Here is a 12,441-nt window from a genome sequence, read left to right as displayed (position 1 = left end):
CGCTTTTTATAAGTCACCTTATTTATAACAATGGAGTTATTTGCAGAATGCATCATTACAATTCCTGATTTTTTATTTCTATGGGAAAACATTTTATTTCTATGGGAGGTAAGAAAGAAACCAAATTCTTTATCAAGAAAAAAGAAATAAGTATCACAGGTAGGAATCATTCTTATTTTTGACTGTGATTTGCTTGCACTTTTGTTTAAATCAAGGTAGGTGACCAATAATATACTGTTTTAAAATCTTAGTCTATTCTTTTCCTTGGTACTAAGAGGCTGGATCTTTAGCGTTCAGTTTTTATAACAATATTAACCTATATTCATAAAAATACCTGCAAAACTGAATTTGGGTCTGTATCTGACAATCTTCTCCCCCTGCCCTTATTCTAGCTATAATTAAAACAGCTCTTCCCAACATGGACAGAGAAGCCAAAGAAGAATACTTTGTTGTCATCCAAGCAAAGGACATGGGAGGACATATGGGTGGACTCTCTGGAACTACGACAGTGACAATTACACTCACTGATGTTAATGACAATCCTCCCAAGTTTGCACAGAGTAAGTGTCATTGTGTGTTTTCATTCTCCTGTGTAAGAAAGTAATATACCTCTTTTTTTTTTTTTTTTTTTAATCCAGATTTTTTTTATCATCATATTGCCTGGGTTTGTAATTCAATTTAAAAATCTGTAGCTGCTACTGGAGAAAGATTAATAGTCCTCTGCCTGATTAAGAGCTTTAAGGAAGGAGGGAATTATGCCCATAGCAGTGTACAAAGCCCTCTGTCTTCCTTGTTATCTCTTGTACATCCACACAAAAGGGCTTGGGGAATTTTTTTCATTTTTTTTATTTGGGTGTTTTTTGCTTTCAGTGCAGTTGTTTCTAAGTGGTAGTTTCAGTTGCTTTTGTATGTGTTCCATCTCTTGCAGACAGAGGACACCACCAGTAAAAGACATACGCAACTGATAAAAGAAATAAAGGTTTGACTAATTAGGTAAAAGTGAAGAAAGCAAAGAAAAATAAGTTTATATCTAGATAATTGTTGATCTTTAATTCCAAATCTATATTTACTACTGTAGTTCCAATGGATATCTTGCTGGGCTAGGTTAAAATGATTTGGCATCCTGCTGAGATTCTCTACAAGCTTTGTAGTCTATTTCAAAGATGAAGACAAAAAGAAAAAAGAAACGGGAAGAGCATAATGACTGGATCGATTTTGTTTGGAACAGGTGCAATCTAATACCCTATTAGAAACTTACTTTTTTATCCAGCTTGTTCTGAAAACACTTGTTGTACGGTATTAAGAGCCTATATTAGGTTTGGAGAGAGTTTGAATCTTGACTGTGTCATTTTTACTTTTTTAGTAGCATGTGTTTCTAACAAGGTACCTATGCACCGAATGTAAAATGATTTCTTTTACACATGTGCATCACTTAAAATCCACTTTTGCCCTGTTCTGAAGACACAAAGAGAGAAATAGGTGTCTTAGTACTCAGCATGTGATAAATACTTCCCCATAGTCTAGAAAAAGCACATACAAACACATACAGAGATATACATATATATATACAAAGAATTATAAAATAAATAAGCAGAGGTAAAAGCTTATTCAGAAAAAAAATATTTTATTACCTCAGCATAGTGTTTTTAACAGATAATCGCTCTATGCACAATAAAAGATTTTCTTATTATAAAATATGAAATGCATGTATTTTTTACTTTGAGAACACGTGGCTTGCACTTGTACAGTAGTATTTTCCAACACAGGATGACAAGTCCCTTAATAATGTAAATATCTATGGATGAGACTCCTGGCTGAACCATATCACCAGAACACAGAGGGACATTTCTTGCCTGCAGTGTACAGTAGCTCTAACTTTGTGACTACGCATCTACTTCTGCCAGCTTACCTGGCTTTTGTATTTGTATCAATATTTTCTGTGTCATAAAGTCTTTGCCAGCCAGTATGAAAAAAGCTGATCAGAAAATCAGCAACACAACTGGTACTAATTGGTACATTTGCTGGAGGTCTCAGCAGGAAGCACAGGAGTGAATGCATGTGGAGATGAAACTGTGCTTTCCCCGTGCAGCTTACTCATATCTGTTTTCCTGTAGTTTGGTTATAGTGACATGTTGACTGGGTAGGCTGAGGAAGACTGCATCACAAATCCATGAAATATATTTTTAATGTGGAAAATGCAGATTAGTTTTCCTTCAACAAAGAGTGGGTTGCTGTCTTTGAAGCTGTTACAGCTAGTGGATTCCAGCACAGAATTCAAACTACCATCTAGGAATAACCACCCTGTTAGAACTCTGACAATTATGCAATTTCGTTAGGAAAAAAATGCGTGTACTATAGCTTTATGTTATGTATATATTGCATTTAATGAGGATGTGCCATAGTAAATATTTAAACTGGATTCTATTACAAATTCTGCCTTTTAAAACTGAGTATTCCGAGCATGCTGCCTAACATTGCAGATTAGTCATGACTCTAACCTTATACAAGAGCTGATCAAATCTGTAGCATTTTTTACACTGTTAAAGCACAGTTGGCATTTGCCTGGAAAGGAAAATAAGAAAGGATCAAACTTACAATAGAGCCTAACTGGAATGAAATAGAAATTCATAAGGTGTAATACATGCTGCTTTCACAATAAATTGTAATGAACTCAGAAAGCAGTGTGTTTTATCGGTTTATTGTTTCCAGGCAGGACAGAAATGTATATTTATGGTTAGATTTCAAAAAGTGTTAGCCTCCTGGGTTTTGGAAATGAAAAAGATGAACTTTCACTACTTCTGTGATCTCTTTAAAATCATTTTAGAGTCATTTTATAAGTCATTGAAGTTTTTAACCTGGCAGTTTACCATAGATTATACTGAGAAGAACTGTGCATTGCTGTAAAAACCAAAGGGTTTCAAAGAAGCATAATGTGGATTTTTGGTCAGTTCTGAACTATAACATCTTGACAGGACAATTCATAATACTTGAGAGCAATTTATGTAAAAGAGTCACTTGCATCATAATATTAACATTTTTACAATATTTTCTAAACTACATTAATAAATCTGAGAAAAAATATCAACCAGAAAATGCAATCAACTGTGTCTGGAGAGTCAAGCCACAAAGTGTGGACAGCAGTATAAATTATGAATATGTAATTTAGTCTGTGCAGGCACTTTCTGTAGGATTGCTTTACCTGCTTGTTGTTTGTGAGATATTGGGAATATTCCTGAGGAATGTTGATGGCCCCAAATTGTCTCTAATAATTTAGCCTAGAAGCTTAAAGGGAAAAAAAAATCACTATAGGGATTTGTGAATTCCTCGTTTTCCTTCATACTTTCAACTGTAGCTGTTGTAATTGGCCTACAGATAGTTTCAGCAAAAACACCAGAATATTTTGGCTTTAGAAAACTGCTAGCTGCACATTACACTAAAAACTACAAGTTGTTTTAAAACAACTGTGAAGAAAGAGAAGAACAAGTCCAGCACCCTTTGTCATATAATATTTATATTGCTTTTACCAGTTTCATCACCTAACCTTGAGTTCCTTTTTGACTGTTTTAACTACTAAGTATCATCACAGTTGCTTAGGTCACATACTAACCATGGCATCAAACAGGGTAAATTACCAAGAGCTAAAAAAGATAGGCATTCCATAAAGAATTGTTGATATAAAACATGCACGTGTCTTCTGTTTTCAAAGTGATGCTAAGAACTGTGAGGTGTAATAATAAAATGGGTATTTTGTTCTTTTTTTTAGTAAACTGCTTACCTAAAATATTAGAATTTCAAAATAGATTTTTGAAACATTTTAGGTCACATGATTTGAAGCAAGTATTACAAACATTAAAAATGCTGAAGATTTGAATAGCACTTTGTAGCAGGATTTAATCTAAACCTATAAACAAATAGGAAACACAGTAATAAATACAGTGAAAAATTATCGCTTCCTTTACAACTTAAAGTTGGTGAGTTTCCTTGGATGTTTATTGAGGAGTTTCTTATTACAAAAGGGAGGTGGAAAAGGGTTAAAAAAAACAAAAACAGGTCAAATAAAAAGATAAGAGACAAAAAAGTCGTAAAGATCTAAAGTTGTAAATGGCATCTTTTCCATAGTAGATGAGTTTTCTACAGAGCAAAAGCTAAGGTTTGGAGGTTGAATTCCATCAAAAATATAGCTACAAGCCTGTAAATAAAAAGATAAGTTCAGCAGTATCTGCAGTAGGCAACATATGACATATTTGCAGTGTTGAAAGTAGCTTAATATTTACGTTCAGCAACAGTGGGAACCTATGCAAGCAGGAGGCAGGATACTACTACAGTGAAAGGAACATTCATGTACAGCAAACTGAACATTAATATGTAAAGAACATGTTGTGCTGCTTTCAGTAATAACCCATGTAAATGTGATTTGTATCAGTTGCACATCTCAAGTTTGCTTTTAGGTAGTATAAACAAATGAAGAGCACACAACAGATACTGGAATCAAGTGCAATGTTTGGTCTTTTCCTCTTATTCTTAAGGTCTTTATCACTTCTCAGTAATGGAGGATGTTGCTCTTGGTGAACCTATAGGAAGAGTGAAAGCAAATGACCTGGATATTGGAGAAAATGCTAAGTCATCCTATGATATTATTGAAGGAGATGGAATGGATATTTTTGAAATCACTACAGATGCCCAAACTCAGGATGGCATTATTAGAGTGAGAAAGGTAAACTATATCTCTTAAAAAAATGTTTATTGCACATACAAATACCCAACCAGATTGTACTTTGTGAGAACATACTGGATTTTCAAGGATTCTTTTATCTGCAGATGAGGTGTTAAGCCAGTGAATTGATAAGTGTAGGGGTGTATAAGCCATGTCCCTCAGAAGCGCCATTTAGGTGACAACTGTGGAGACTTCCATGGAAGTATTTTCTGTTCTGGGCATGCATTAATCTTGTCTGGACTTCCTGAGTCCAGCCACTGCTTCATGTGCTCAAATGATACAGATTTTGCTTCCTTGGCTCCAAAAGGGAAGAGTAGATCAGAATTTCCTTTGTTGGTGATGTAAACTTTCAAAAAATCTCATCTGAGTACTCATCAAATACTTTTCTCTGTTATTTCATTTGCTGTATAGCTGGGCAAATACTATTCAGAGAAAAGGTATCAGCTTATTATTTAAATTACCTGATGTGTAAGAGGCTAAATCTTCCAACTTTTCTCTTGTTGAACTCTCTTTGCTCAATGAATAATGATTTCAGTGAACCTTATAAAGGACATCAGTACTGTTTAACATGAGAAATGCCAAATTTGGGCTGTAGAGAAGGCTACAACTGTTACCTTTTCTATGCTTACACAATCTTGATGTATGCAAGATGAGGTATTTATGTATACACAACAGAAGGAACACCCAATTATATACAGAAATGTGGAGAAAGACAGCATATCTAGAACACAGTTTAGCTATTCAAGTCAATGAAACAGTAATTGCAGGCTTCATTTTCATTATTTTGGGGGAAGGAAAACAGAACAGATTCCCCTGCTGTGTTCCAAAGAAGGATATGAATATAACTCATAACACTGGCATGGAGGGTTTTAAATATGTAGCACAGAGCACTCTAAATGATTCTGTGTTTAAAAAAAAAAAAAAAAAAAAAAGCATGACGTGCACTGAAAAAAAGTACCTGAGTACAGGTAATTAATATTCAACTTGTATCTGTAATTAAAGAGGCCAGACAGAATGGCTGTTGGAAGTTTTTATTTTCTGTTTCTCAGTGAGGAGGACAGCACTCTAGAAGTACTATAAAATTATGTATATTTGTCTAAAATTAGATCTGTTATCCTAAAGAGAAAATTATGATATACATCTCTGATCTTCCTTATTGTTGTTTATTGTATGCTGTGGCCTCCTTTGTACACTAAGGCAATTAGCCTTTTGCCCCAGTTCCCTTGGCTTTATTTCATAACTAAGACTCTAACATAATGTTTTTTCATATATTCATTTTGACAGCAATAATCATTTTGTTTCTACTACAGTAGATGATGTATGTAGGGTACTGTTCACCAGTAGATTTTCTCCAGCATAAATGCATAAGTTTTAGACAATGCAGAGTAAATTTTCAATATGATAGTCTGATTAAGAATGACTATATGTATTGGGGTGCTGTCATTTCTATAAAGCATATGAAAAGCAGTTGAAAAAAATGATACAGTAGCTATGATTAGCAAATTGTGAATATGCTGATTTATAAATCACCATTCGTAATTACAAAAGCTTGCAAATTTAAGAGCTGCCAAAGAAGCAAGGTTTTCTCATGTTTACTAGAATTTGTGAGAAAGAGCAAATCCCACTAGAGCCCGATTTATACCTGAAGAAAAAATCAACAAAATTCAAAAGTATACATACTGAAGGCTTTGACGGGCTTTCTGAAAGAGTTTCGTAATTCCTATTTGTGTTCTTGCTAGTATTTGCATTACAGATTCAGACAGATTCTGTGTCCTTTGCTTTCTATCCCTGGAACATTGTAATGCAAATCTTAATATCTTTCCAGTGCTTGGCAATTTGCATCTTTGAAGCTTGAATCATTGTGAGACACAAGAGAATTATATAGTGAATATACTGATGTGCTTCATGACACAAAGTTGAATCTCCTATAATGAAAAATTCTGATATTCAGAAATGTCGCAGATTTGGTTTTTATTTGGTATTTCATTTCTTTAAATCCACTGTGTTTTCATCTTCTATGTTTTAATATGAAGCTGTAAAATAGTAAAAACAATGTTGACATGGAAGGTATATTGGTAGAATAAAGTAATCGGTTTCGTGTTTCTCTCTCTGAAGAAAAAATAAGGTACAGAAATAGGAATTGCTACAATTGTCAGAAATTCCTGAGAGATGTCTACCTCATTTAGCCCTATAAACAGAAATGCAGAGTTATCTGAAGTGCAATAATATTGCAGTACTTTCTTATATGATTAGCTCTAATTTTTTCCACCTAATGCCTCTCCTGTCCAACAAATAATAATTGCTAGTTCTTTGAATTTCTCACATAGTTCTGGAAATAATAAAATATTTATTCCTTGTGGAGATAATATTTTTTATATATTTTTTTCTTATCTACAGCTAAAAAAGCACTGATTAAATATATTATTAGTGTGCAAGTCATGTCATCACAGACAAATTTGCAGTATTTATCTGATATGTAATTGTAGTAGTATAATTCATGAGAGAGAATATTATGGTAATTTTTTTCTGAAAAAAAAGAAAAAGAGTATTGTTTTCTCTTGGTTAATAAGCAGATATCAATATATGCCTAGAAAATTTGGAGGTTGAATTTTTGGGAGTGGGAAGTGGATGCATTAAAACTCACTGAATGTGATTAAATACACATGACTTTCATCCATCAGCGTTATATTAATTTGCTCTTTCTCTGTGGCCATTAGTAAAAGACATTTATCTTTGTCTTTCTGAACAGCCACTGGACTTTGAGACCAAAAAATCCTATACTCTGAAGGTAGAAGCAGCCAACATTCATATTGATCCTCGCTTCATCAGTGGAGGACCATTCAAGGACACAGCAACAGTAAAAATTGTAGTAGAGGATGCTGATGAGCCACCGGTCTTTTCATCACCTACTTACCTACTGGAAGTGCATGAAAATGCTGCTATTAACTCTGTGATTGGTCAGGTGACTGCCCATGACCCCGATGTGTCTTCCAGTCCTATAAGGTAGTGCTGCTCTGAAGTTCTCATAAGAAAACATTGCTGGTAGTATACTAAGTATGTTTTCCCATACATTGTATGTATGACACTGTTCTCTCTCTGTTTTATTTCTATAAAATACTGGTATAGGATTTCTTTGTTTTATGAAGTGTTATACTAATCAGTTCAGATAATTTCCAAAATCACAAAAATATTCCTTGCTACATGAATAATCTTATCAAGCAGTAAGTGTGCAATGAAAATAAGAAATAGGGGGGTATGAGGTCCAGTGGGGTTGGCTCATCAGTGTATATGTCTGTATTTACTTTAAATAATCCACTAGTTTCTACACTAACAATATACTGAATTTGTTCCATGTAGTTGTAAGATTGTAAAACCATATTTAGTATTCCTTTGGCTAAACCTATTCCTGGTTTAATCATAGGAAGTCAGAAATGATTATGCCCATATGACTTTTGCATTTTCAATTTGCAATATTTTCCCTTTTTGATCTAACTTGAACAAAATCTGTTATTTCAGTTTCATCAGATCAGTATATTTTCTATCTCATTTCATGAGCACACGTTTTTCCCTCCCCTTTAGTTAAACAGTGATGTGACTGTTTCCAAACCAAATTTTACTATGTATAGTATTGCTTGCTAAAAACATTCTGAAATGAAACAACAAAATGTCAAATTAATAGTAAAAGTATATTTGGAGAGTTTATTTAATAGTCATCACTGTCCATTCCTGCCATACAGAATATAAACTACATAAGCAGTTGTCAGTGTTGTGAAGATGATGCTAATTGTCATCTATCCCATATGTACATTTTCTAATCATCATTATCCTTGTTGCAGAGTCAAACTTTAAACCTTTATTTAGTGGGCCTACGTGCTGTATATCACATTTAAGTATTTTCAGAATTAGACATTCAGAATATATTAGAACTTGTGCATGCAGATGGAGTATCTCGCCTGGAAATCATCCTTTCAAACCTAGCAAAATTTAGCATCAACTATCAAATATTGCTACATAACATTAAGTAATTGAATGATATACTTGCTACTGCAGCACACAGCCCAGTAACACATGCCTACTCTGTTTTCATACCAGAGAAGCTCTCAGGATGATCAAAGATGGTCATCTGGTCAGAAAAATAGAAAATTAATAAGAGTAGTTACCCAGGTTAAAATAGTGTTGAGTAAATACAAAAAAGTATAACACAGAATGTACACAGTTTGATCTATCACAATTTAAGCAGTGGCTCCATCCCCAATTTTATTACTGCTGTCACTGACGTGTGAAGAAGGGCTTGCAATGCCACTGTGAAACTGGGTCTTTTGAAAGGTGTGTGAAACCAGACGTGGTGGCAGCAAGTTGGCTTTCTTCCATTTACTTCAGCTCGATACTCATCATTTTTTCAATCAAGCCTTAGTTCTTTTCGTCTTCCGCTTTCTGTTCTGCATTTGGCTTTGTCCTGTGCCCCTCTGCTCCTTGAACGTGTCCTCTTTGTTCCTTATCTCCATCTGGCTTCAACTCTGCTTCAGTTTTACCTTGGCTGTTTTGCCCCTCTTGCTCTGTTTCCTCGACCTTCTCTAATCCTGCCTCAAACTCCGAGTAGTTTAGCCCAGCTACAGGCATTTTTATACCCTAAAATTGAGCCCTTTCATTCTCTTCGAGACCAAAAAATTGAGATGTGTAAAATCTTTACCACATCTCCATTTTTTCATCATTTTAAGGATCAAGGTATTTTCAAACTTTTGAAAGCAAAAATATTTCATATGTGTAAACAGAATTAGAACATTATTATTTTATCAAGTCATATAGAAACAATTGATATGCATGAAAGAGAATGAGCCAAAATTAATTAAATTTAAACAAAAATGTCTTATTAATTAGTATGATTTATATCCTATTTTAAAATATATATAGTCATTTAAAATTTTATCTTGTAATTTTTCCATGGCATTGGCATGATAGATAATTAAGGAATACACAATTATCTATGCAGCTTCCTTTTTTCTTCTTCTTCTTTGTTCATCTGGTTAATCTGGATATATCTGGGATTGCTCTGGAAAGACCAAATCCATTTTTTGCATGAAAATTATTTCAAGGCAAAAAGAGAATTTTCAAGTTATTAATTTTACTATTACAGAAGCAAAAATATTCATCAGAGGTAAGTAGGGAGCAGAAATGTAGCTACTTTCTGGTTCTGAAAAAAAAAAGGAACATAGATTATGGAAAAAATATGGAAACATTTGTTGGATTAGAATGTTTCATTTGATTGTATGTTTCAATTGTTTATTCTGTTAGTATATCAGGAATATGGTATAATTTATCTGTATCCATCTATTTTCTATAATACACTTTCTAAAATATTAAAAACAAGTTAAAAGTTTTGAAAAACAGAATTAAAATGTTCTGTTCTAAAAACAAAGGAGTGTTTGAATACTGCCTTGCCATTTTTAATGTATTGTCTTTAAAATAGATTTTTTGGAACCAAAAAACAATTGTATTTCAAGGAAAGTATATTTTTCAGTATGTATCTGTTCTGTTAATATTTTGGGTGGACAGAGCTTTTGTGCATGTTGGTTATAAAAACCCTAGCAACACAAATCACCTTAGAGAATCACCTTATGTGCTACCTATATTGCATCCGCTTCACATTAGTTTTATACACACAGCCTCAGTAAACTCAGAGTATTGAGGTATAATAAATGAAGTGAAACATGGTTGTCTCTGGATATGGAATTAGTCTGATAATTGAGTCACGGGAAAAAAAAAACAGTAAAGAGTTTAGAAAAATTATAGGAAACAGACTGGAAAGAAACTCTTCTCCAGTGTTTCTTTTTTACAAAAATGTTTAACCTCATTTCTATTCAGTACAACTGTACTTTTTTTTTGTTACGCTTGCTTAAATGGGATGAAACACATCCTCTGATCTCTTTCTCACTTTACCTGAAGGGCATAAAGCCTATTGTAGATGAGTAAGCAGGTTTATAGGTGGGTTTCCAGTCTGGTTCTCAATAAGCCCATCTTAAGGAAATACCCCAGTAAGGTTATTAAGCAATATTGTGTCAAATGAAGGGTTGTGACTCTGGTTAGTGGTCTGAAATCTCCTATCAAAGATCTTTAAAATTTAGGCATTTTTAGATGGATGGGACTAAAGGATGCATATGTTGCATGGTACCTTTCATATTGTTGATGTTTAGCCATAATTGTGGAAGAGCATCTTTGAATGACTAAGTGATAATGTGGTGTTCAGTTGAGTTATGATTTCATTATCCTTTTTTTCCAGTGAATGTGAACCGTCTTTTCATTTCAGTTCTTAGGTTAGTCCAAATATATCCTGTCTTTCATAACCCGGTGCTATTTTCATAAGCAGCAGTATTTCTCTTTTCTCTTTCTTTGCTATTGTGCTGTTTGTATTCTTTAATATACAAACTTTTACACCTGATTGTGAAAAAGATTTACAGATTTGGTTAATAATTGTAGACATGGTCAGTTCACATTTTACCACATTTAGACCACATACGTCTCTCTTGGCAATGGAATTAACCAGTGGATTCAGCTGAGCTATTTGTAAAGCTTTACTGTAGTTTAGTAAGGGTGGTACATCCTGGCTTATTGTATAATAAGGCTTGAAAGATCATTATCTATTAGCATACAAATCTAGTGATTCCAGTAGTATTTATTTCATGTTTCTCTTGTTATTTTATAACCATGGTCTTTTTATCTGCAGTAAATTATCTTGGATAAAGCTTGATCCAAGTGCATAGCAAAAAGCATGAGTAATAATCTTTCTTCCTATACTGTCTCTGCCCTCCTATAAATCATTGCCTTTCAGTGTCTTTCTCTGTGGAGAGATAAGCTTCACTGTGGCAGGTTTTCCCCATTCATATTGGAAGAGATTTCATCTTTGGCAGTAGTGGATCATTTTCTTAATTCACAGCAGGCCTTAAAAATCTAGATACGATATTTTCTGCCTCCCTAATGGTGCAGCTGTTTATCAGTCACTAAGTAGCTTGTCCTGTCTGCCTGGCATTAATAAACAATGGTGATTTACCACTGATGGGGTATCAGTCTTGCGATTCAAATCTCAGCAGGTGCAGCAAAAAATGGTTTCAGCTCTTATTTAGATTGGTTCAAATAAAGAATAGATCTAATTAAGTCATAACAGCCGTATCAGTAGTGTGGGAGAAGGACTACGAATCAATTTAAATCTTCTGTTAAACCTCTATGAGATTGTTCCTATAATTGCCATAGCAGAACTATAAACTAACCAAAACCTCCCAATAACCTGCACTGGTTTTATGGCAATTTCAACATATATTATTTCCCAAGATATTATTTTCTCATTTTTAGAGAAATGTACGTTTTATGTTTAGCTTATGGATCTGACAATGCATTCCCATTAAAAAGAGTTATAATACCATTATCATGAAAAGGAAACTGCAAACGTACTATTAATATTCCCTGGTTTATGACTTGGCAAATTTAGTTTTTTATTTTGTACCAAATATTTATCAAATTAAAATCAGGAGAGGGTTTTACCTCTTTGTAGTCTTGTAAACCTGTGAAATTTACATTAAAAATGTTTCATTTTGAATGCTGTTTTTGCATTGTGAATAAATACTCTTGGGATGAGATGAAATGCAATATAATAAACTCACAGATATTTAAAAAAACATTTAACCTTAGAGGAAAAAATGCACCTAACCCCCAGTGAAGTTTATGTCAAGCCCAGG

General features: G+C 33.7%; 1 protein-coding gene across 3 annotated transcripts in view; it reads left to right on the top strand.

Moving 5' to 3' along the window:
• CDH8 (cadherin 8) overlaps positions 1-12,441 on the top strand; it is a 148,884-nt gene that overhangs the window by 80,429 nt on the left and 56,014 nt on the right. For all 3 annotated transcript variants that reach the window (XM_048068930.2, XM_048068929.2, XM_048068931.2), the window contains 3 exons: positions 393-560; positions 4,527-4,714; positions 7,464-7,717. In XM_048068930.2, coding sequence (XP_047924887.1) covers positions 393-560; positions 4,527-4,714; positions 7,464-7,717 — 610 coding nt within the window. The remainder of the gene's footprint in view (positions 1-392; positions 561-4,526; positions 4,715-7,463; positions 7,718-12,441) is intronic.

Source organism: Anser cygnoides, chromosome 12 (genome assembly GCF_040182565.1).
Source record: "Anser cygnoides isolate HZ-2024a breed goose chromosome 12, Taihu_goose_T2T_genome, whole genome shotgun sequence".
In the NCBI taxonomy this organism is placed as follows: domain Eukaryota; kingdom Metazoa; phylum Chordata; class Aves; order Anseriformes; family Anatidae; genus Anser; species Anser cygnoides.
Note: the sequence above shows the minus strand (reverse complement) of the source record. Positions and strands in the feature narration are given on the sequence as shown.